This window comes from Atta colombica, unplaced genomic scaffold, assembly GCF_001594045.1.
Source record: "Atta colombica isolate Treedump-2 unplaced genomic scaffold, Acol1.0 scaffold236, whole genome shotgun sequence".
NCBI classification, from domain to species: domain Eukaryota; kingdom Metazoa; phylum Arthropoda; class Insecta; order Hymenoptera; family Formicidae; genus Atta; species Atta colombica.
The window spans coordinates 1,429,181-1,453,574 of NW_017259334.1; the positions used below are offsets into that span (position 1 = coordinate 1,429,181).

General features: G+C 34.3%; 2 protein-coding genes and 7 non-coding genes across 9 annotated transcripts in view; 3 read left to right on the forward strand and 6 right to left on the reverse strand.

Moving 5' to 3' along the window:
* Positions 1-10,640: 10,640 nt before the first annotated feature.
* On the forward strand, positions 10,641-10,728 carry Trnay-gua. Its single transcript is given in 2 exon segments — positions 10,641-10,677; positions 10,693-10,728. It is a non-coding gene; the product is annotated as a tRNA-Tyr (tRNA).
* A 388-nt stretch (positions 10,729-11,116) lies between these two features.
* On the reverse strand, positions 11,117-11,188 carry Trnaq-cug. The gene has a single exon. It is a non-coding gene; the product is annotated as a tRNA-Gln (tRNA).
* A 95-nt stretch (positions 11,189-11,283) lies between these two features.
* On the reverse strand, positions 11,284-11,355 carry Trnaq-cug. Its single transcript has one exon. It is a non-coding gene; the product is annotated as a tRNA-Gln (tRNA).
* An 82-nt stretch (positions 11,356-11,437) lies between these two features.
* Positions 11,438-11,509, reverse strand: Trnaq-uug. The gene has a single exon. It is a non-coding gene; the product is annotated as a tRNA-Gln (tRNA).
* A 366-nt stretch (positions 11,510-11,875) lies between these two features.
* Positions 11,876-11,947, reverse strand: Trnaq-uug. Its single transcript has one exon. It is a non-coding gene; the product is annotated as a tRNA-Gln (tRNA).
* A 523-nt stretch (positions 11,948-12,470) lies between these two features.
* On the reverse strand, positions 12,471-12,542 carry Trnaq-uug. Its single transcript has one exon. It is a non-coding gene; the product is annotated as a tRNA-Gln (tRNA).
* A 216-nt stretch (positions 12,543-12,758) lies between these two features.
* On the reverse strand, positions 12,759-12,830 carry Trnaq-uug. Its single transcript has one exon. It is a non-coding gene; the product is annotated as a tRNA-Gln (tRNA).
* A 6,410-nt stretch (positions 12,831-19,240) lies between these two features.
* Positions 19,241-20,832, forward strand: LOC108688558. The gene is made up of 8 exons (XM_018194859.1): positions 19,241-19,324; positions 19,421-19,510; positions 19,795-19,857; positions 19,973-20,038; positions 20,131-20,172; positions 20,248-20,319; positions 20,406-20,504; positions 20,689-20,832. The coding sequence occupies exons 1-8, from the start codon at positions 19,241-19,243 to the stop codon at positions 20,830-20,832; spliced, it is 660 nt and encodes a 219-aa protein (XP_018050348.1).
* Positions 20,833-23,416: 2,584 nt separating this feature from the next.
* LOC108688583 overlaps positions 23,417-24,394 on the forward strand; it is a 7,286-nt gene continuing 6,308 nt past the window's right edge. Inside the window, exon 1 of the mRNA XM_018194893.1 lies at positions 23,417-24,299. The gene's annotated coding sequence lies outside the window, so the exon portion shown is untranslated. The remainder of the gene's footprint in view (positions 24,300-24,394) is intronic.

The following is a 24,394-nucleotide window of genomic DNA, read 5'->3' on the forward strand; positions in this document are numbered from 1 at the left end:
ATACACGTTTGCGTCTGCATTATCGTGTTGTTGCGCTTCGATTTCGCGCTGTCCATCAGACCTCTTATCGCTGCCGAATCACCGTCGAACGCATCCGAGTGACTTTTATTACCTATCGTTTCGAGTTTGAGAGCTCGTCCATTTTTTCACATCGGTATCGAAGTTACGGCGCGACGTAATAATAGCGCGGCAATCGGAAAAAAAGAACGGAGAAGAGCGCTTGCAATGTTGTTCAGAGAAATATGATCCCGCGGCTGATGCCATCCGCCCGGTTATGGACACGACGTAGGGTGGATTTCGATAAATCCGGATTTACGTCGCGGTCGTATCGAGAGCAGAATGAAGCCTCTAAAAATGTCGCATGCCACCGCATGTAAAGTCGCTATGCAAATTTACCATTTGAATTTAGCGATGTAAATTTGTCGATCGGATCTGTCGTGAAGAATTCGCTGAGTCATCCATAAGAAAAAAACTTTCTACAAGACAATTTTACACAGACGAACCGTTCACCATCGGACACTGCAGAGATACGTCCGTGCCGGGTTATCGTAATCTACGTCGGGCAAGTATCCGCGGCGCGTTTATCTACTGACCATTTCACAGCGTACATAAAAAGCGGCTTTACGATCCTTTGCCGAGACAGCGTATTGTCAGGTGGGCGGACATACATGCGTATCCGCATTCGCTCCGCAGGTGGCTGCTTGTACATATACAAGAAATCTTTCTCTTTCTCTTTCTCTCTTTCTCTCTCTCTCTCTCTCTCTCTCTCTCTCTCTCTCTCTCTCTTCATTTCATATTTTATTATTATATGCATAATTTACTTTGCGCATAATATAATTTTAAATTGTTACTTTCTAGTTTGGATGGTTGATCGGGCTGATCAAATAATTATCGTCGCATTTTTAAGTATCAACAATTGTATTGTTTATTAGTGAGCCGTTTAGAGCATGTGCTAGCCAGTACAGAAGAGTGAAGCAATATTGTTGCAATGTTGTAATATTGCAAATTGCAATGTAACATTGTAGAAATATTACAGAAATGTAAATTAACAATATGCCTGCAAAATGTCAGTAATATGCTAATATACAAACATTGCAAAACTGTAATTCTTTAATTGTTACAATAATAATAATATAAAAATATAAGTTTTTGCAATATTTATGTAGTATAGTCTTTTTAGTTTAACAGTAATTTTTATGATATAATAATTAATATAATTCATTTTATATTTAAATAAAAAGTTTTATGATCTATTATTTGATGATCACTTCATTAACTAAGTTTTATATTTTAAATATGAAATCAAAAGATTGTATAATATCGAGTTTGGATTCAACTGTATTATTATATTAATGTGAATAATATTTGTAATTTATTCGGAGCACATATATGCTTCATCCTTACGAATAAATTTATCCTTCAGAATTAATATTATATTTATTGGAATATTTTATGGTTTTATCAAAAAATTGTTTTTGAAAAGCATATATCACTAGAAATGCGATTTGTAGAAAAATTAAAGTTAGTAAGATATATGTATAGAAACAGTTTTCATTTTAGAATCTTCGTAAAAAAATGTATTCAAATACATTACATTGCAATATTGCTAGAATGTTTTGTTGCAATATAATAAAAAGCGGACATCTTAATATTGTTGAAATTTTGCAATCTGATTCAGCAACATTTCGCAATCACTATGCAATCACTATTGCAATGTTTCAGTGAAATCATTCTGCTACGTTTTTGCAATCTTTTTGTGCTGGGATACATGTTTTCGTGTCTGCGAGATAACTCTACGATTTTTCCGCTTCGCGGAATCGGTCATACGTGTCTTTTTAGTTTCCTTTTTAGTTTAGTTAATTTTCTACCCAAAATATTATTTCATGTATGTTTATTGTCCGTCGCTTTATGCTTAAAATTTAAATATTTCTGTTACAACAAACGTTTAATGAATTACAAATTAATTAACATTAATGCAGATTAAAAGTACATTACAGTTTGGTTACACTCTGTTTTAAATATGCGATATAATATACAGATATAATATACAGAAAATTCGAGACAGTTATAAGAAATTTATGAGTTTAAATAATTTCGGTTTCGCAATCGAATTACGATCGATTCGGTTACGGTTCGTGTATAGCCGTTTCTGAATGTATGTATATGTGTATCAAGTGTGAATATGTGTGTGTCTATTATCCAATACCATAAATTCCGCGAAGGTAAATACTTGTGACGATGAACTCGCCTTAGATTTCATATTTGATGTATAATTATTTTGCTTTATGTAGTTTACTGATTAATTTATTTTTCATGTTGTAATTTTTCTTTTATCTCAGCGCTTTAGAGAATTTATTCTGAAACGCTAAAGAAATAACGAATTTTCTCTCTCTCCCTCTCTCTCTCTCTCTCTCTCTCTCTCTCTCTGTCTCTCTCTGTATAATAATATATCTAGATATTAAAATATAGTATATGTGACTGAAAACTCTCAGCTACTTATATCGCACAAATCGGTCCGATATAGATTCTTTTTAATCCTTCTTCATCATCAAAAAAATATTGTTTCATCGAAATCGTGGATGTTATGATACTGTAAATAAAAGCAAAATACATCATTAAAATATTTGAAATACAAAATACAAAATACTTTCAAAATTTATATTTCAAATACAAAATACTTTTTTAAAATACAAAATACAAAATATTTCAAAATTTTGTGTTTTAAATACAAAATGTACAAAGTACTTTTTTTAAATATTTCAAATACAAAATACGTCCAAAATTTATATTTTAAATATCCGTTTCCCTAAAGATGGCTTCAGCTTTTGTGAATGGTAATGATAGCTGATTTTGGCGGTTTCAGAGAGGTTAAACATCTGCTAATAATATTCAGTTTATATCGCTTTGAGTTTCATACAAAAACCTTGATTTTTACTGTGTTTGAAATGTCGAATATTATGTTAACCAAGCAGCATTTGCGAGAGGTTTTGATTTTCTGCTTTAATTGGAAAAAAAGTGCGGCTGAAGCCCATCGAATGTTTGTCAAAGTTTATGGTGACACTGCTCCAACTAAATCATGAATGGTTTCGACGTTTCAAGGAGATTTTACCATTGAAGACAAGCCTCGCTCTGGACAGCCAAAAAAATTCGAAGACAAAGAATTAGAGGCATTACTCGAAGTAGATCAGAGTCAAACGCAAGAGGAGCTTGCAAAATCATTGGGGGTAACTCACAAGCCATTTCTGATTGAGAGCCACGGGAATGATTCAAAAACAAGGAATGCCTTATGAACTGAAACCGAGAGACATTGAAAGGCGAACAGCTGATTCAAAGACAACAGAGAAAAGGTTTTTTGCAATCGGATTGTGACTGGAGATGAAAGGTGGATATTCTACGACAACCCCAAGAAGAAAAAATACTACGTTAAGCCCGGTCAATCGTTGTCATCGACTTCAACATCAACACCACGGTCGAACATTCATGGTTCGAAGATCATGCTCTGGTGGGACCAAAAGGGTCTTGTTTACTACGAGCTGCTGAAACCTGGCGATTCCATTACGAGCGATCGGTATCGGCTACAATTGATTCGTTTGAGCCATGCATTGCGAGAAAAACGGCCGGAATACGAGCAAAGACATGATAAAGTTATTCTTCTTCATGACAACATTCGGCCTCATGTCGCTAAAAATCGTAAAAAAATATTTGAAAATGCTCAAATGGGATGTTTTACCGCACCCGCCGTATTCTCCGGCCATTGCTCCTTCTGATTACTGGTTCTGAAGGATGCAGCACAATTTGGCAAGTCATCGGTTCACTTCTTTCGCAGAAATCGAAAATTGATTCCAAAATTGGATCGCCTCCAAAGACGAATCGTTTTTTCGAGATGGAATTCGAAAATTGCCTGAGAGATGGGAAAAAGTAGTAGGCAGCGATGGACAATACTTCAATTGATCTGTTCATTCATTTTGTTTTGAAATAAATGCATTTTTGAACACAAAAAAACGGACCGAATTTGTACTCCCAATACAAAATATGAAATATTTTAAATTTAGAAATATTTAAAAATATTTTTTATTTTAAATACAAAATACTATTTAATGTACAATATGCTTTCAAATTTTTTTTGCGTGCTCGGCACTTTTATGACTGCGACATCAACGATTCTTCTCTGTTTTAATCTCTCTCTCTCTCTCTCTCTCTCTCTCTCTCTCTCTCTCTCTCTCTCTCTCTACGTAACGACTACGATAGTTCATACATCTCATTACGTCTTATTCTCTGTCATGACACTAACGTTTCCGAATACAGCCAGTAAGTCTGCTGTTTTAAGGATTATTATCAAGGATTTTTTTGGCATTTCAAATACATTGAAATTGTATTTGAAATACAAAATACATCATATGACCTTCTTGAAATACAAAATACTAAATACATTTTGTATTGTATTTGAAATACAATATTTGAAATATAATTTGTATTTTAAATAATATTTGAAATGTGCCCAACCCTGTGTATACATATTACATGTATATCAAATATAAATAAACTGCCTCTGCAATTATTAGTGCATAAATAATATATTTACAAAGCGATAAGATATAATTTGCATTTTATCGTTTTATAATTATATTATTTACACACTAACAACCGCGGAAGCTCATAGATAATTTACTTATATTTGATTTACTTTTGAAACTTGGAATAAAGCTATTTTTATTTTAATTAAGCGTATACGCTTACGCGAAAATATATAAGACATTTGGCATTATATTGGGTATTAGCGGCAAGCTACAGCTATGTGAAGCGTGCGCGAATCTCAACAGCGAGGATAAGGATTCAACGCGAAGGGGAATGTCGGACTATACATTTTAAATGTGGATACACTTTTTTCTCTCTCGTTAGATTTGTTTCGCCTGTTTCGTAAACATATGGAGATAGGTCTAATGGTATACGTTTATGCCGCCTCACGTGTTCGCCTGTCATCGCTCGGTTCAAACGTTCTTATACCGAATGTTATTATACTTGCTTCACGAGTTGATTAATTGATCTAGCGCATGATTGTTAGTTAATAACTAACTAAAAGTCATAACTAATCATTGAGTTGGTTTACCATCATAGAAGTATTTCACATATTTTTAATATACATAACCGGATCGTATTTTATATATTTTTTACAGATTTAAATTTATCTACTGGAATTCACAATCAAAATATGGATGATATCTTTAAAGATCTTATGTTGTTTTCCTCATTGTGGCTGTTGTTTTCTTTAGATCGTGGTAGGTTATAGGAAACATAGGTTAAATTAGATTGATCTATTCTCATGAATTAACCTATTATATGATAATCATGGCAGCTGTCCTAATCAGGAGTAAATGACACGAATAAGTAATCGACGTTCATTAATCTTGGTGGATCCTCGTTTCGTGAACCAGATTCCCATGGCGCGGTCGTATATTGCGGATTCAACATAGGTGACGGCGATAGACGACGGTGACATTTTCCTACGATCATTACCGGAAGTTCATCAAGATGTGACAACGCTACCATGAAACTCCCGCGCACTCGTAAAATACTTTCCCAATTTAAATTTGAGCGCGACGATCCCCGGGAACTTTCCGGTTAACGAGCGGAACCCCGTACTCTCAGACAGGCGATAAAATACTCCCCGTAATGATGGGACGTGTAATCGAGAATCATACGAGTTTTCATCCCGAAAATGCACTTTCAAAGAGATTTCGTCGAAGTTGAATCGATCGTTCTTCGGCAAAGTGTTATTTTTCTTAAAACTTTAAAAGCTATTTGTCGCAATTTTTTAATTTTGGATATTTTTGCATTCATATACTATGAGAATATTGAAGAATGCATTAAAATTTTTTTAATCGTTACCGTTAATCTCGGCGTCGTGAGTAAAACTTTGAATTACTCGCGTATGATATAAAGCATGCTCATTTCGAATTTAAATTAATAATCCCGAGATTGAAGTGGCTACTTATTGCAGCGATAGATGGTTAAAAGTTATATATCTCGATACTGCCAGCTAGTGTAATGTGGTAAGTGATACGCGGGAATAAAAGTTACGTAGCAATAAATTAAGGAGATTTATGCATCCTTCCGCAACGTCGGATTTATCGCGCTTTATACTCTCCCAGTGGAGCTTAACTGATCGACAATGTCGAGCTTACTTGGCGAATATGTCGCACTCAGTATATACTTTCGAAAGATTTCGTATAATCGTCCGGAACTTGGTAGTTCTAAAGTCTGCTTTATCTGTGAGATAATGTACGGATTGTCGTATATAGTTTTCCTTCGTTCCGAGGAAGAATAGAAAGACAGAAAATCACATTAAATAGCTATCAGATACTATAGAATTCGTGAAAGAGAGATTGAATTAACAGTAATGGGATTTAATAATGAAATGACTGTATTAATAATGAAATACACTATATGTTATATGATTATTATAGAATGTTGATCTCTCAAATGTTAGGATCTCTCAACTATTATGACTTCACTGTGCCACTCTCAATGTTATTAAGTTTCAATGTTGTTAAATTCACGATGTGATGAAATACCCAATTTGAGTTATTTTTAATCGTTTCTGGTTGCCACTATTTCTATTCAATACATTGTTAATTTAACCAAAACAATGAAGTTAAATAATTTAACTCAAAAAATGTATTAAATTTCACTCAAATTTATTATTTACTAAATGCGTGTGTTAATATGAACATTGTTTACTTTCAATCTAATCATAGAAATGGATTGATTTATTTTGATACAAATGAAGGTAAAAATAACAAAATGTTTAATTTAAGGAATTAGATTATTATTGCTCTTCTTGATATCTAACAGTGTACTCTTCATGAAATTTATTTTGTACTTATAATTTTACAGGACTGTAAATCCTTTAGCTAAATTATCCAACTCTCTGCGTTTTAATCTATGAGGTAATGTCATATAGTTTTGTTCTGAGGAAAGACGAGATAGGAGAACAAAGCGCGACATTAAACAGCTATCGTAGATATTCGATATCTGTGAATGAGAAGATTGAACTAACAATATCGAAATTAATTAAAGTCCACTAGTGAGACTAGGTTATTACAAGATTGTATGATTAATTGAAAGAACATTGTATAATTATTACAAGAGGATGTTTTCAACATTATAATTGAACTTAATTGTAGTAAAATGTAACCATCCGATATGATGTGTCATGAACCGCAAAAGCAGCAATTGAATTTGGAATGTGTTCAAATTTGATTACATTAAGAGCTTCCGCTGCTCTCAGCGGAATTTATTCTCTGTATCTTTCTTTTGTTATTCATAGTTTCAAATTTCGTTGTAACACACTGCGATATGCTAATGCAAACGATCTCAAACATTCCATTATTTGAATTGTAATGTACGTCTATGTATTTCGAAGAGCTCTTATAACTGTCTTCGCAACGTAAATGGCTGTAAAGCTATATCCGACTCTCTACGTTCTTATCCGCAAGATAATACGTCGCTGGTCGTCCTAGCGATGGATTACCGGTCTTTCTCTCTACAAATTCAAACGGGAAAGACGGCGCACGCGATGGTAGAAACACATTAAGTAGCGAGTCGATTGGATAACAAACATTTTATCGCATTTAATTTTGAGAGTGAGCGCCTCCTCGACGTTAAACTTTAACAGCTTCTTTAGCAATAAATAATATTATGCACGCGAGCGGGGAAGAGCCCGCGGGCGAGTTGAGCCGCGGGCAATTAAATAAAATGTGATACCGTTCGAGTTATGACGGGAATCTTTATAGCTTATGGCCGCGGCGTAACTCCTTAAATCCGGGGAGGGGGGGGGGGTATAAAGTAACTTCGCCGTTTATACGTCCGTTTATACACGCGTATTCAACTTCTTGCACGTTGTCTCGAGGCGATTCCATTATAAACGCACTGAAATACGAACTCCAGAGCGCCTTTTATAAAATCTCGAGAGGGCTCGGAATCCTGAAGAGAATGAGAAAATCTGTAAACTAGAATAGTAAACTAGAATACTAGTACATAGTAGCAAATGAAAATCAATAAAGTTTCCATTTGCAAAGCGTTGCAATAGCAATAGATTTTATCTCGTATAATTTCGTCGAGAAACTTTAAATTCAACAGGATAGAGCCAGCTTCTTGAGCCAATTTCTCCGTAAAATCTCGATATCTAAGATTTACGCGCAACGCGTCAATTACAAGGTGTTTTATTACAATCACCGGAACGCAGCGCGATGCAGTACAATCCAACCCTCTTCGCGATTTCGCGACACACCCTCGAAATATTTTATGTCGTAAAAATGTTATTAGGCTTCGAGCGAGAGGGATAGGAAGATCGATATTTAAATAAGACGAAAAATTCTTTTTACATACGTCCAAAACGCGTGTCGCGTAAAAACGACTCGCTTCGTAAAAAGAATCTCTTAAAGATGATACCGGAAATGGCGAACTTCTTCGTATCGAATGATCACTGAAAGATGCGTGTATACTGGTACTTCACTCGTGTACAATGTCGCGACTTAACTGCCCCTAAAAATTGTTTGTCTAGGCGATGCTTTAAAGATGCAAAGATCGCTTATACGATCCTTCCTGGCGGCGCTTTTAACCGGTCCATCTCTCTCTCGTTGCTATCATTGTTTAAAGATGGACTTTAAAGCACGGGATATTGCACAGCGATAAAGTTGTCCACGACGAAACGGAGATACGTGCGTGTATAAAAGATAGAATGTTTCCCTCCGTTCTTTAAATAATCTAACTTTCCTTTAAATAATTCAAGGGCTATTTCAAAATTTACGAGATCTAAATTTTGTCAGTATTTGCACAAGTATTTGCTAGAATATTGCATTCGCTCGGATTCGAATACCCGAGGTGCCCTTATTCAATATTCCAGAATTTGCATTTGCAATAAGAACACTCGAGAGATCTCTCGCCGATGAAAAATCACGTTCTCATCGTACTCTATGAATTCTTAACCAATATTGCTTAATAATGAGGTCAAACCTTAAATGACGTTCGTGAAATTGGATATAAATGCGGAGAAATCTGCTATTCTTGCAAGAGCTGCGCACAATGGTTTACATAATTCTTGGTGCCTTCTACAAGGAGGAATCAACTTGAGATTTTCCCGACGTCGTGAAAACTATCTCGTGAACCAGGAACACGTTTCTCTTCACGAATCCCTCATTAAACATTCGTCTCTCATTAAACCAGAGTGCGATCTAGAACCTTAATTCGGCGATGAGGAGTAATTAAGCGACGCGGTGGGAGGATGCGGGTGGTGGAGGCACTTTGTTTCGCCGTAAACCGAGTTTAATGACTTCATGTAAAAATACCCCATCGGTTTTACGATGGCTCACCCCTTCCCACAGGGTCTTCGTTTTCCTCCTGGGGACATCTCCTTCGTCTACGACCATAATTTTATAGTTTTATGTAAACTGTATCGAGCCATGAAGCACAGGCGTCTACGACGCTTTGATGGTGATTGGCGTGCACGATGAGATATATAGGATTCTCTGGAGGCTAGTGTTTCCCAAATAAAGAGGAAGGAATAAGCATGTGTTTTGTTGAAAATATTGTTTAGAAAAAGTACAGATACCAAAATTTAATTGTCTCACTTTTACCATCACAATCATTAAACTTTTTATTTTATTATTTACATTTAAAAATTTTCTTTGAAATGTTTTTAATGTTTACATTTCTTTGCCGTAAGAATTTTTAGCATCCAGATAAATATATACTTTTTTTGTCTTGAGAGAGAGAGAGAGAGAGAGAGAGAGAACATAAAAATGTTAATTTAATTTTTTTTATTTTAAAAGAATAATGGCTCTTGAAAAGTGAAGCTTGAACTTGAAAAGTGAACAAGTGAAGCAAATTTGTGTAACGCTATTTTATATACAGCCGAATAATATAAAAGTTTTAAGTTACATTCCATACAAATTTTGACACGTAATGCCTTTGCCCTGCTATCTAAAGCTATTGTTGTTGTTGTTATTATTATTATTATTATTATTATTATTATTAAGATCAAAACTGCATAAATACGTAATAACTGTATCGTATGCAATATCAGATCAAGTATTGAAAATTTGCAGGATGAGATGAGAAGTATTATCTGCGAATGTTTTGAGCTATCATATTTCACTCTGTTTTTCTTAATTTTCTCTTTCCTCTTTTTCTCTTTATATCTTTGTATATGTTCGGTAGCAAGCGATCAATAAGAGATAATAAACATTAAATTTTATTACTCTATAAATTTTTTATTTCTAAAATGAATTACTTCATTAAAGTAAGAATAAATAGAATTCTTAGCTACTAATGTTATTAATATTAGAAAAAAAAAAATTAGATAAACTTTACATAACTATTATCATAATGTTTTATTTATACTACAATATATATTCTAATAATATATATATATTTTATATATTATAAAAAGTAGAAATATATATATATGATATATATATTTGATTTTTTAATTAAATATGTTTAATATTATTTAATTATAATTAATTTGTATTTAAATAAATAGTGACGTGTGTTTATGTTTCTTATACAATAATTCCTGTAACGTATACAATAAATGTAATAATGGTTGAAGTAACAATTTGAGCACGTTCGTCCTTAAGCCTTCGATAGCTCAGTTGGTAGAGCGGTGGACTGTAGTCGTTTGTTGTAGAAATCCATAGGTCGCTGGTTCGAATCCGGCTCGAAGGAATTTTTTTGTTCTGAATTTCTTTGCAATATTTTCTTTTTATGTGTTAATCTGAATTGTGTATTGCTCTAAATTTAAATGTTCATATAAATATAATAAATAAATAGAGAAAATATTAATATAGCTATAGTATTAAGCTATTAGTATATGGATAGTATATAAGATTGCATTGACATATCTTTGAATGAAATTATTATTTAATTAAATATAATTAATATAATTAATATTTTGTTCATCTAATTTTAAAACTTTTAACAAGCAAAATCAAAATAGACTCTTTTTATAGTTTTCTCTTAATAAATTAATTTGCTTAAAAGATTTACATTGAAATATTTGAGAAAATTTTTTCAATTTTCAACCAACATAAAAAAATTCTTATTGCAAAAATATAGGTTCCACCGAGATTTGAACTCGGATCGCTGGATTCAGAGTCCAGAGTGCTAACCATTACACCATGGAACCTTTTATTATACAAGCTTTTATTAATGTTCCCATGCTGAATTCTTGTTATTTGAAATTTTAATAAAAATTTCGTCAATTTAGTATGCAAAATTTTAAGGTTCCACCGAGACTTGAACTCGGATCGCTGGATTCAGAGTCCAGAGTGCTGACCATTACACCATGGAACCTTCACTTTTGTTGTTAATTTTATTTTTGTATAACTGGTATATAATTAATATTTTTAATAATAAAAACTTTGAACCAAAATAAAGGTTCCGCCGAGATTTGAACTCGGATCGCTGGATTCAAAGTCCAGAGTGCTAACCATTACACTACGGAACCTCTGCTTACTATTCATTTGTATGTTGTAAAATTGTAAACTTTGGCATTTATACAATAATAATTTTATGCAAAAATGAAGATTCCGCCGAGATTTGAACTCAAATCGCTGGATTTAAAGTCTAGAATGCTGCCCATTATACTACGGAACCTCTGTTTATTGCTCATTTGTAAAATAGTAAACTTAATGACTTTTATGCAATAATTTCATGCAAAAATGAAGGTTCCGCCGAGATTTGAATTCGGATTGCTGGATTCAAAGTCCAGAGTGCTGATCATTACACTACGGAACCTCTGTTTATTGTTTATTTGTATGTTGTAAAATCGTAAACTTATTGACTTTTATGCAATAATTTTGTGCAAAAATGAAGGTTCCGCCGAGATTTGAACTCGGATCGCTGGATTCAAAGTCCAGAGTGCTGACCATTACACTACGGAACCTCTGTTTATTGTTTATTTGTATGTTGTAAAATCGTAAACTTATTAACTTTTATGCAATAATAATTTTGTGCAAAAATGAAAGTTCCGCCGAGATTTGAATTCGGATTGCTGGATTCAAAGTCCAGAGTGCTGATCATTACACTACGGAACCTCTGTTTATTGTTTATTTGTATGTTGTAAAATCGTAAACTTATTGACTTTTATGCAATAATTTTATGCAAAAATGAAGGTTCCGCCGAGATTTGAATTCGGATTGCTGGATTCAAAGTCCAGAGTGCTGATCATTACACTACGGAACCTCTGTTTATTGTTTATTTGTATGTTGTAAAATCGTAAACTTATTGACTTTTATGCAATAATTTCATGCAAAAATGAAGGTTCCGCCGAGATTTGAATTCGGATTGCTGGATTCAAAGTCCAGAGTGCTGATCATTACACTACGGAACCTCTGTTTATTGTTTATTTGTATGTTGTAAAATCGTAAACTTATTGACTTTTATGCAATAATTTTGTGCAAAAATGAAGGTTCCGCCGAGATTTGAACTCGGATCGCTGGATTCAAAGTCCAGAGTGCTGACCATTACACTACGGAACCTCTGTTTATTGCTCATTTGTATATTGTAAAATCGTAAACTTATTGACTTTTATGCAATAATTTCATGCAAAAATGAAGGTTCCGCCGAGATTTGAATTCGGATTGCTGGATTCAAAGTCCAGAATGCTGACCATTACACTACGGAATCTCTGTTTATTGCTCATTTATATGTTGTAAAATTGCTATTTTTATAATAATAATTATTTGCAAAAATGAAGGTTCTACCGAGATTTGAACTCGGATCGCTGGATTCAAAGTCCAGAGTGCTGACCATTACACCATAGAACCTCTTATTTATATGTTTGTTATTGACTTATTATTACGATATTTTATCGAATCGTATAAGTATGGTGCAAAATAAAATCTGCTGATTTGAATTCAAATCAGAGTCAGAAATAGATTCATACTATGAATCCTTGATTGGTAATGCTGTTTCAGATTTATTACTTCAATATATATACATATATGTGTGTGAGTGTGTATTTAAAATTATCAAGAATAGACATAAATATACAAAATAAATGAATTGTAAAAACAGTTCACAGAAACAAACAATTCTAACACAGTAAATTATTTTGTTTATTTTCAAAATAAAATCATCTCTGCTACAGCTGAGATCCATGTCCCTTAAACACTATTAAGAGTCGTCCAATTCTCCACGAAGGTTTCATAGTTCGTGACCAGACGAAAACAATTAATCAGGAATGCACGCGTGCGGTCCTTTGGCCGACGGTCTTGCGGAAACCACTCAAATTAATTTCAAGTCACAGCATATTCTTCGATTTGACATGCTCTCGAATGACGTTCAATCAGAGCCACCCCACACGCACGCGTGTACACAGCGTATGTACAAGAACGACAGCCGACCTACCCTCTCCGCTCACGCGCGCAAACCGGAATTCGACAACACCCCCGAGATTCCATTTCTGTTATACTTTTCGTACAATACTTCTCCTTACGGTTCGCTGATCCTTGACTGACAGGATACCCGTGACACTTGCGTGCGGGACAATCGAGGGTACCATAAACGCAGCGTGCTGTAACGCACAGTGGGTTCACAGTAGGTGCGGCAACATCGTACGGGATGACAGTCGAATGAGCAAGTGCCATTGTGAAATCACTTTTAGATTCAATTTCGGAGATGATTCAGAACGGTGGTACGATGTGACTCAAATCATTTTGCGCTTTTTTTTTATCTTTCGGAACTCTTATTATTGACGATATGATAAATGTGGCTAAATGAAATCATGCTATGATCTCATTTAGCCATTTATTTATATTGATAAAAACAAACAATATACAATATTAATGTATCTATTAAATTATATATATATATATATATATATATATATCGTCGTTTATTATTGAAAATCCTAATTAAGTCTATTTTATTTCAATATCATACAATAGTTTAGTAAACTTTAGTTTAATAATATAATTTTAATTTTAATTACATAATTATGTTAATAATTTATTTGAAATGCGATGCTAGATTATTATGAGTTATTATTAAGCTAAAATAAATAAACGATTTTTTACAATAAAATAAATAACTATTTTTTCTTAATTAGAAAAGGATTTGACGGCTCTTTTTTCTAATATAGACAATATGCTCGATTTATTTATATTCCATTCTATCTTACAACTTTATTTTCTCGCCACGTTTGTTCAGCTAGTCCTGCGCAATTCTCCAAGGGTAGTACGACCGCGTTATACCCCGATCTACGATTACATCTTTATGGTTTTATAACAGTTTGTGCATAAGGGATTCTTTTTTTTTAAATCCCTCGTTCGATTGAAGGAAAGAACACGGGAATATCGTGTTTCCGCGAGGTATTTCCCTCGGTTTCTCTTACCCTTGTGCAAATTCGCTTTATCGTCGCGATCGCCGTAGAAAGCCTCGCGCCCCTTCGTATGTACACTTATTTCACGCTCGGTGGGACAACAAGACTCGAAGGGAACATCCTTCTCTCTTCATGAAGTATGCTAAATCGAAGAAAGTCGAAGTGGAATATCTTTCGGTGCATGAACCGTGATAAATTTGAACGGTAATATACTTTCGAAAATAGATAAAAGAAACTTTAAAATCTGAAAGAGTGGATATTTTAAAAATGAATAACAAAGAGACTTCAAAATTTGACATAACAGCTGTGTTCAGAAAGCCGCTCAGTAAACACAGTACGCTCAGTGAATCTTTAATATTATTGTTTCTATACTTATTTAGATCCAACGAAAAATTGAAGGCAAGAGCATAATCATTAAAAAATCGCTGAGCACTTACGGAGCTGTTTTCTGTTTATCTGCTGAAAACACAGCTATCAATTAAAAAAGTAACTCTAGAAATCATATATATTTATTATAATAAAGATAGAACGCCAAGTAACTCCATATAAAAATGTCGCATTTAAAAAAATCTGCTTTATTATTTTGCTATGTTTTTTTTTTCAAAATGAGATCATTTACTTAAATACAATAGTAATTTTGAGACTTGTAATTGTATACTTTTTACTAAATCCATATAGAGAGAGAATTATTATCAATTATTTTTATTAAAATAAATTTCTTTTTTTCTTTCTCTGAATAATATTTTGATTTCTCAATATAATTCTTGATATAGTGATATAAAAATTTTATTAAATTTTATTAAATTTAATTCGCATTCCTAATGTACACACTAATTCCTATCTGTTCAAGTCTTTTATCTTTTAATAATATTTTACGAGTTTGCTAGAATCAAAATATTTCACACCGTATGTTATCTCGTACATGAATGACATCAAAGTACAATGACGTAAGCGCTCGGTGACAGAAGATGCAATTTCGTCGTAAAAGGTTACAGCGCAAGAGACTCCATCATCGTTACGTTTTCACTAATGAATTCTTTACTCGAACGAATAATTGGTATCTCGCATTATCCTCAATCAACGCGACTATACTCGCGCGGATCTTACACACGAGACGAGGAAGACTGTGGTACCGGTGAAAGCAGAGCTGAAACCGCAGCGAGGATGGGAGATGCTGAGAAACGGTAGCGAAAAGTGCATCAGTATGGGGGCTTTGCTGATTTACGAGGAGTCGTTGCTAGGAGAGCATTAATATCCGTGACGGAATATTAAACCGCGAGCATCAATGGTAGATCTTCAAAGGGATTTTCAGGGTGTCAGAGACGAGGAAGGGAATGAGAAAGAGAGAGAGAGAGAGAGAGAGAGAGAGAGAGAGAGAGAGAGAGCTGCGTCCCCGCAAGATTATGAGATTCTCGTTAAGTGTCATGTGTAAAGAGTTCTTTCATACACGGCTGAGCCAACCCCTGGATGGCGTTGCTCGTGAAATACCGTCAGATAAAGGTGACATGAAAATTTATCGAACGTGCGGGGTTTTCAGAGATTCGCTTTAAACTCCTCCCCCAATCCTCCTCCGCTCTGATGTCCTGTGTACGATGAAATGTAAGCTGGCTTACTCTGCCAGCGGTTTTACCACGGTAAGCGAAAGAAGAGAAAATTGCGCAAATGGATGCGACTCGGAACTAAGTTTAAAAAAGCGTTCATTTCATGTGGAATTACTGTGAAATTTTTATCACATTTCTTTAATAGAATTTTCGTAGACTTTACGCAATGACGCATTTACGCAAAAGCTGATCAAATCCCATTTGATCGTATATTAATTTTGCCTCTCGTGATCTTCATTGCATCTTATTTAACTATCTCGGTCGAATATCATTTCTTTTTGATGATTTCTATCTTATCTAATAAGAAAATTAAATCCAATTGAATGTAACACTGTGATGGAAATTTTCTCTTCACGCGAAACAAGAATCGGTAACTTTATCCAAAACACGAGTGGAGCTCGGAAAAAGATGGTTAAGATAATGAGATAAGAGAAGCGGACGTGGGATTGGTTCCAGTAATAACGAGGGAGCATTTTTTTAACAAGGATCGACGACGATCATTTTCTCCTGGGGGAAAGAAGCGAGACGTTCCTTGCTCGCGTTCCCCATCGTGTACCCTGCCACGTTCCGTCCCCTCGGCGCCGCGCCGGTCGCGGGCGGGAGCGAACTTAATTATCTAATTAATTAACCTCAATCAGAACGATGAGTAATTTCTCGCTCGGGTGACGCCTTTGCCGCCGAGACTTTCTCGTCGCGTTGACTGCGGGGAGCGAATTACGGATGAGCTCACGGCAAATCGATTATGTTCCGATGCTGACGTTCCGAAACGGTGTGTCTCCGCCGTAGTAGTTTGCACACAAGAGAGGGTGAGCTCCTCTTGCCAGGATCCTCCTGGCGATATCCTGCTCTAGGTGGCCGACCAATTTTCCTCCCCCATACCTCGTCCGCCTTTATCTTTGGCGCTTACGCCGATCGCATGATAACTCGCTCGTGAAGGGCGATCGTGGTCGTTCGTCCTTCGTGCGGAGTTCAACGCGATGAGGCTTGGGTTAATTCGGGGGATTTTGGGTAAAGAAGATAAATGAATGTCCTTGCAAATTGACCTTTATTTTGATTATTTTGATTTCTATATAGTATAGTGTTTAAAAGAAAAAATATCATATTCAATCAGCTAAAAAAGGTATTGAATGAATAATAGCGATATGGAAAATGCGTATGAATTGTTTCGATGGAAACAATTATTTAACAATCCGAAATCAAATGTCGCAAATTCTAGTATCGTGTTTATTTAACCATTTAAATTCCTGAACAAACTGATTTCCCCCTCGCAAAATAATAACGAACCTTTCGTGGTGGGCTCTCAATTTCTATTCTAATATATCTCAGGTCGCTTTTCAATCCCGTCTTTTCTCTCCGACAAAAGCACCCCCGAAGCTACCATCCAGCTGCACCCTGCGCAGCACCGCCCCCAATGTGTAACTGACGTTTTTGACGCGTCAAGTGGTTCCATCGCGCTTCTACTTCGAGGGTCGGTGCGTTTATCGGCTACTGTTTTACATAAACATCCCCGGGAGGGTGATGGATCGGTGAGAGTGAACCTGTGGACGTCGCGCATTGCGACGGGGCGTAAACGCATCGCGGAGATTCCTCTAAGTGATCTCAAGTGTTTTCGTAGTTGATTCGGCTTCTCTCACGTACTGATATTCACCATCCCGCGCCCGCTCGAAGCTTTTTAAGCTCCGTTTAACCCTGGCCTCAGGGCTCATCTAACTTCGGTATTTAGTTAGTCAACCCTGCCCGCGAGGCGTCATGGGAAACGACAAGTGGCTCAGTCTCGCCCCAGCTAGAGTCTGCCGATGCTCAAGCATATCACCGGCTGTGTACATATTCAGGCGTACATCACGTTGACGCGCATGTATGCGGTTTGTCGCTGCATGCCGAGCGGCCTGTATGTCTTTCATGTGATAATCCTTGTGTATTTAATCGGAGGACGTCGATGGAACCGACTCGGTGCTTGACGCAAAAAGCAAACGATCCCTCGTGGATTAGTTCATAATTTGCTTTGAGCGGAGGGCAGGATGGAGGAGAGAGAGAGCACTCGAATGTGGCAAACGCGACTTTCAACGAGTGTTTATTTAACAGTTTAGATTTTTCTTCCTTTGGACTTTGATTCTTGCCGCTTTTCGATAGTTACGAGATAGATACTCTGGTTTTGTTTTAAGTTTTCGTTAAATATACATTTTAGATGTCGACATCAAATCGGTGACGAAAGTGCTTGCATATAGCGTAAAGTTGGATTTAATATGCTATTATCTCGCGGATCCTTGAAGTCGCGGAATAGTACGTTTTAATGATGATGACGTAGCGGTGCTGATGTTTGAAATTTCGGTTCGTAAAATTATAAAGCTCGTCGTTTACAGCAAAACTGCAGTTCGCAGCGAGCTGCTCGCATAATACTTAAAATCCTCGTAAATGAGTATTGTGAGTTGCGTTGTACAAAAAAAAAAACAGATTATAGATTGCATTTCAAGTTGTTATATATATTTAAGTATGATAAGCATTAGGGACAGAAGAAAATTGAGAATGTAATACTTAGAGAATGTAATAATAGCGGATTATGACAATGATAAGAATAATTATGACCCCTATGCGTTCTCTGCGCTGTCGCACTTCCTATCACTTATCGAAATTACTCTCTCTTATCGCGGAAATTATTCGTACCACTCATGTTGCAACCTCTGCAATCGATAAACCTCTGCAGCTATATGAAGTCACCTGCTTCAACATGCGCTTTCGCGCCTTAATTATGTTTATATGAAGGAGATTACATTATCGCGATCCCGCGAGGTGTTATTATATGAACCCACGGGGGAGATAATATCCCGATAAGGAAGCTTTTCAGAAACTATGATACTAATGCATAAAATATCGCAATTTGAAAACTTTTAAATGCAAAGTGTCAAAAGATTTAAATTGAAAATGTTTTAGAATGGTAGCTTTATTAGTATAATTTTCTAATAAATTAAAAATTTAAGCGATTCTTATTAAAAAGTATTCAACATGCCACAATATTTGTTAATAAAGTTTTTGATGAAGATCGTTTTGTTCCACGAAGTTTGGTACAACTTTCTGCGACATTCCACTATTAACGAATAACTCGAATGGCGGATATAAATGAGACACATTCACACGATGCTGTCAAATCGTCCGGAAATTCTCGTTCCACGTCTCGCTCGATTTCCACGTTTGTTTGTGCTTGAGTTTCTCTGATTTTTGTAACTCTTTACTTTGCTAATGGATTGCGCTCTCGAGAATGTTCTCGCAAAGATCGTGCTATTTCTCCCAACTATCGAGATCACATCCAATTTTGAAGCTTATTGATATTTATGATCGTCAGGTAACCTCCTTAAATCAATGTTAAAATTAAATAATTTTACCATGATTGCATTGAATTGCTTTTGATATTTTTTTCTATTACTATTTATATTTGCAGTCGTTTATACGAGTATACGTTTTGGATAACTTTTACGTGTATATTTTGATGTATATTTTGTTCTACGTAGCACTATGGTATGCTAATAACGTAAGTAGTCTGCATAAATTATGATTGTAAAAATAAGAAATAAGACATACTTAATACACATTTTTCTCAAATGTCTTGTTTTTAAAATATCTTACTGGTTCCATACTTTTTACTCACCCTATAAATATCAATCAATTATATTTGTTTAAAATAAATTTAAAAATTAATGTGTGTGTAACTCAAAGTTAATATATGCATATATTTTATATCAAAGAAATAATGTTTTGATTCTTTTTAAACTTCTAATTAATTTTGATATATTTTTTTATACAATTGTTTTCAAGATAATAAAGCGAATTGAAAGATCAAATCGAGAGATGTCAACAATAGTTGCAGAGAATAAGACGGTCAGTTCCATTTTATTTATAAAATTTGTATACTCATTCAAGATTAATTTTTTTTTACATAGTTATAATCAATGTTGTTATATTTATGCACTCTTTTTATCAAGAATTTTTTTAGAAATTAGACAGATTGGTTTTGTTAAAAAATAAGAAGGCGGAATTCGAGGACGCAATCGTAAAAACGGTTAGCAGTATTTCAATGTATTCTTACAATAATATCTTTTTATTTTTATGATAATATCTATGTGTAATTAAAGGCATTTACTTTACTTATAGACAGATGCACAAAAAGAGACTACGAAATACTTAGAAGATGAAGTAAGTTTAAAAGTGAATCGTGTATGTATAAAAAAATTTTTAATGTTTAATCATAACCATCGACTTAATATTCAGATGAACAAGCTTAGCACAGAATTAATTACAACGTCCAATAAAATTACTGGATTGGAAAAAGTCGTTGAAAAAGTAATGGTCGTCTTTCGATGTCTATTCTGCTGTTAATCGTTTTTACCAGCTTCAATAATTGTTATTAAATCGTAGATGGTTTTTAGTACAAATACCCGGACAAATTACTTAGCTCAACCAATGCTATCGAGGGTGAATGTTCAAAAGAATTCGAAAGAATCACGAGTCCGTTCGAGAAGTTCAAGGTAAATTAAATTATTAGTTGTCATGGACATATTTTAGGACATTAAAGAATAATAAAAAAGCAAACAACATTAAATAAAAATATTAATAAAAGAACTAATTGCTAAAAAATATTAATATTTAATATTTAATATTTAATATTTGTTAATTTTGTTATTTGTTATTATTTGTTAATATTAATTTAAGATTCTCGAACCGTCATTTCCACCAACTGTACCACCGGAACCTCCGCCTCGGAAGTATGGGATCTTTGTCAGTAGACCGCCTGGGCGAAGAGCGTCGTCTGCAACTGCACCTGCGACTCCGCCGCCAAAAATCAGATTCAAATAACAGCGCCTCTGCAGAAGCTTCTTCCGAATCTGTTAATCGATATCGTAAGACGTTAATCATAATAAGAATGTTAACAATCTTCAGATTATGAATAAACTATTTGATTTTATTCTTGCCTGTAAAAAATTATGAAAACAGAGAAGAAATTGCAAAAAAACGTATATATTATGTTAATATATATTATGTTAGTTGTGAAATTCGAAATGTGTCGACCTAAAATTCAAATATCTGCAATTATAATTTTTAATACATTGTATTTTCCACATGAGAACTGAATATCAGTCTTATCACCTGTTTCTTTTATATATATCGTTTCATACGAGATTTTAGATTTTCACATCTCATTCTTCTAATTTAAATTTTTTTAATTATAAAGTAAAATTTCTGTATATTTTCGAAATATATTTTTAAATTGACTTAATTTCACAATTTCTATTTTATAGCTACCAATAAACTTCTTTCGCGATATAATTACCATGATGGTGATCGAAAAAGAAATCTTAAATGGCTATGTACGAAGATGCACTCGAGACGCTCTTCATGTTGCAACATGCATAAGATTCATATGAATTCTTTAAAAAATGTCACACCTTTTACTAAATCACTATTAGGATTGGCTACTATCTTTCTTCGTGGTTATCCGTAAAAATAGAATATTCGAATATGTCAAGGACTCAAAGATAAATTTCGTAATTTTATTTGACATTTTTATTTTTAAACTATCATTAATGAAACTATACTATAAATTATATAATTTTAATACTTTAATATTTATTGTTATAATATTGTACATTATGATTATAAAAATTATAAATAAAATTGTAATAATCACACAATAAATATGTAATTATTCGTATTTTAATTTCTTTTCTTCGATACTAATTCAAGCTTTAATTAAAATATTACAAACGAAAGCTTTACTTTACTGCGGTTGCAATAAATATTATATATTAATGTTTTCTTGTTTTCTGGTTTTTTTAATGTAAACACTAATATTTCATATCATCAATAAGCTTAAACTGTTTATCAACTTAATTTGATAATTATTCATATCTCAGCTTCTTCAATCTAAGATTATATTTTAAGATTGACAAATAATCGGTGTGCGATTTATTCAAAATAGAAATTTTCTTTTTTTTCAACAGTTATTTACATACATATTGTACGCATAGATTTAAAATTATGCGCACACGAGAGATAAATGATTGAAAAAAATGTATGTAATTTTTTCCTTTATTTTAGAAAATATTTTTTTGTTTCCTATATTTTTATATTCCTTATATAATCTTAGACTGAATAATCGATATTAATTATGTGAATTTGCATACAGAAAAAAAACGTGAAAAATGTTATAACCTTGAGCGAAGTGAATATTTATGCAAATTATTTTGTCAGTTTTGATGCCTAATAATAAGGATAGTATGGATTTGTGCAATTTTTATTTCAAAATTGAATTATTTAATGTGAATTATTTAATAATATTACTAATTAATTTGTGACATTACGTATTTCAGTTCGGTTTAAGATTTTCAAGACTGACGAATAGCCGGTTTTTATTTGAAATGGAAATTAGTGCTAATAAGCATCTTTAAAGCATCATAAATAATTTATTACGAAAAATATTATCTCGATTCGAACCTGGATCTTCCGAAGGGCTGATCTTCTTCTGTGGACTGTTTATGTCACATAATTTGGAAAATTTGAAAAATTTGCGAGATTTAAAAGAATTTAGATAATAAAAACAAACGAAAAGCTATAGAATAGTTCTTATAAATTATCTTGTCTGCTAAGCTTATTTGCTAAACTACTGTCAAGTTTATCAGATCGTACGCTTCCATTTAGAGATGAAAGTATTTAGTTAGATCTATGCATGTTAAAATCAGCACGCAATTTGAAAACACTCTTGCTACAATACATATAATCTTTTGATGTAACAATCCACCTGTTAATTATCCACTTCACCTGTTAATTATCCACTTATGTCATCATCTTGCTATGGATACTACAATTCTATTTAGTCTTTCTATTTCCCAAGTATTTTCACACAGTATCATTTTCGAAATGTAGCGCGGATATCGCGAGACCATTATGTTTTGTCGAGATTACGGTGAAAGGAAAATAATTATTTTCCGCTTGTAAAATTAATAAAAAATTAATTTTCGTATCTATTAAAAGCTATTATTTCTGAATGTGCATTTTATATTTATATGTTTTCATTTGAGATTCATTTTCCACTAAAATAGTAGTAATAAAATTTTTATTTAATCTATAAATCATTTTTATTCATTTCTTCGGAAACAATCTTCTTTCAGTCATACGACACAAGATATTCCTTTTTTTAAAAATTCGTGTTTACGAAATTTTTTCAACTTTAAATATATTACGAGGAGATACTTCCTACGGAATACAATTGCCAGTACTAAAAACAGTGCATTTTCTCATGCGGTTCGCCTTGTTTCAGCCACAGAACTGTGAGCGATTGAAACGCATGGACTTGCGAACGATCGGCCAACTTTCACTAACGACTCGTTAGGTTCGCCGCCGTGGTTTCGAGTCATTCACAGTTATTCCGCGACTTCGATAGTCTGCAGTAGCGTTGTCCGTATTTCTCTCCTTGTTCGAGACGGCAGCTGTCACTTCAAAGTGCGCGTTTGATGATATATCTGCAGCAATACGTAGTGATACGTTTGCAAATTTCTATGTTTCATTCTACTATTTTCGGAATTCTATTTTATTGTAAGCTTGTTTACGTCTCGCAAATGTCTCCTGGTGACAGTGATATTCAATGTCCAGCATTTCATCTGGATATTTTTCACGGTGAACCTTTCGATTGTACGTAATGGAGAGACAGAAAAATTTGTTGCAGCTACGCAACATATACAATCGCAGAACCAGCACGCGATATTGAGTTACGATCGGTGGATTTCGATTTACGCGTGATTTGATTTAGTGAGCGAGTTGAAACGCGCGCGTGATTTTCGACGTTGACGTTTGGGGATTGATCGTTCGCTCCTCGGTTAATTGCTTTCCAAAATTTCGTACACATCGGCGTGCGATTTAACGGGCAAATCGCATCATTTGCGTTCGCAAGGTGGATGGGAATATCTCGCTGTGCGCGAATTATAATTGACAACGTTATTCGCAAATGCGAGCCACTTCGCAAGTGAGTTCGACGCCATTCTCGCTCCACGACAGTGTTACAATTCGCTGAGAGAGGTCTTGCGTCGTTTGCACCGTATATTTCAGAATAGGGAGTAGGAGAATTCCCGTTATGATTTCGCCGGTTGTTTCCGAGACTCCCATGCGCTAGAAGTGTCTTCGACGATACAAAAGGAGTTGTCGACGTCGCGCTCGGTCGCGGCTCTTGAGAACGAGCTTTGTCGCTTCGGATGAAAGTAAGACGGACATCGTAAGGGTTTAACTTTATTGCTGCAGCGAGTCTTGAAGAAAGTGGAAGTCAACAGAAAGTGAGAGTCTTTTCTTTTCTTTCGAGAGAGAGAGAGAGAGAGAGAGAGAGAGAGAGAGAGAGAGAAAGGGGGGAGAGAGAGAGAGAGAGAGAGAG

Excerpts from the sequence above, each read along its gene's own strand:
- LOC108688558 (XM_018194859.1), top strand. The coding sequence starts at position 19,241 with ATGTTCTCGCAAAGATCGTGCTATTTCTCCCAACTATCGAGATCACAT. Across the intron at positions 19,511-19,794 it reads CACTATGGTATGCTAATAAC|ATAATAAAGCGAATTGAAAG; the intron begins GTAAGTAGTCTG and ends ATTGTTTTCAAG. Across the intron at positions 20,320-20,405 it reads TGGAAAAAGTCGTTGAAAAA|TACAAATACCCGGACAAATT; the intron begins GTAATGGTCGTC and ends GATGGTTTTTAG.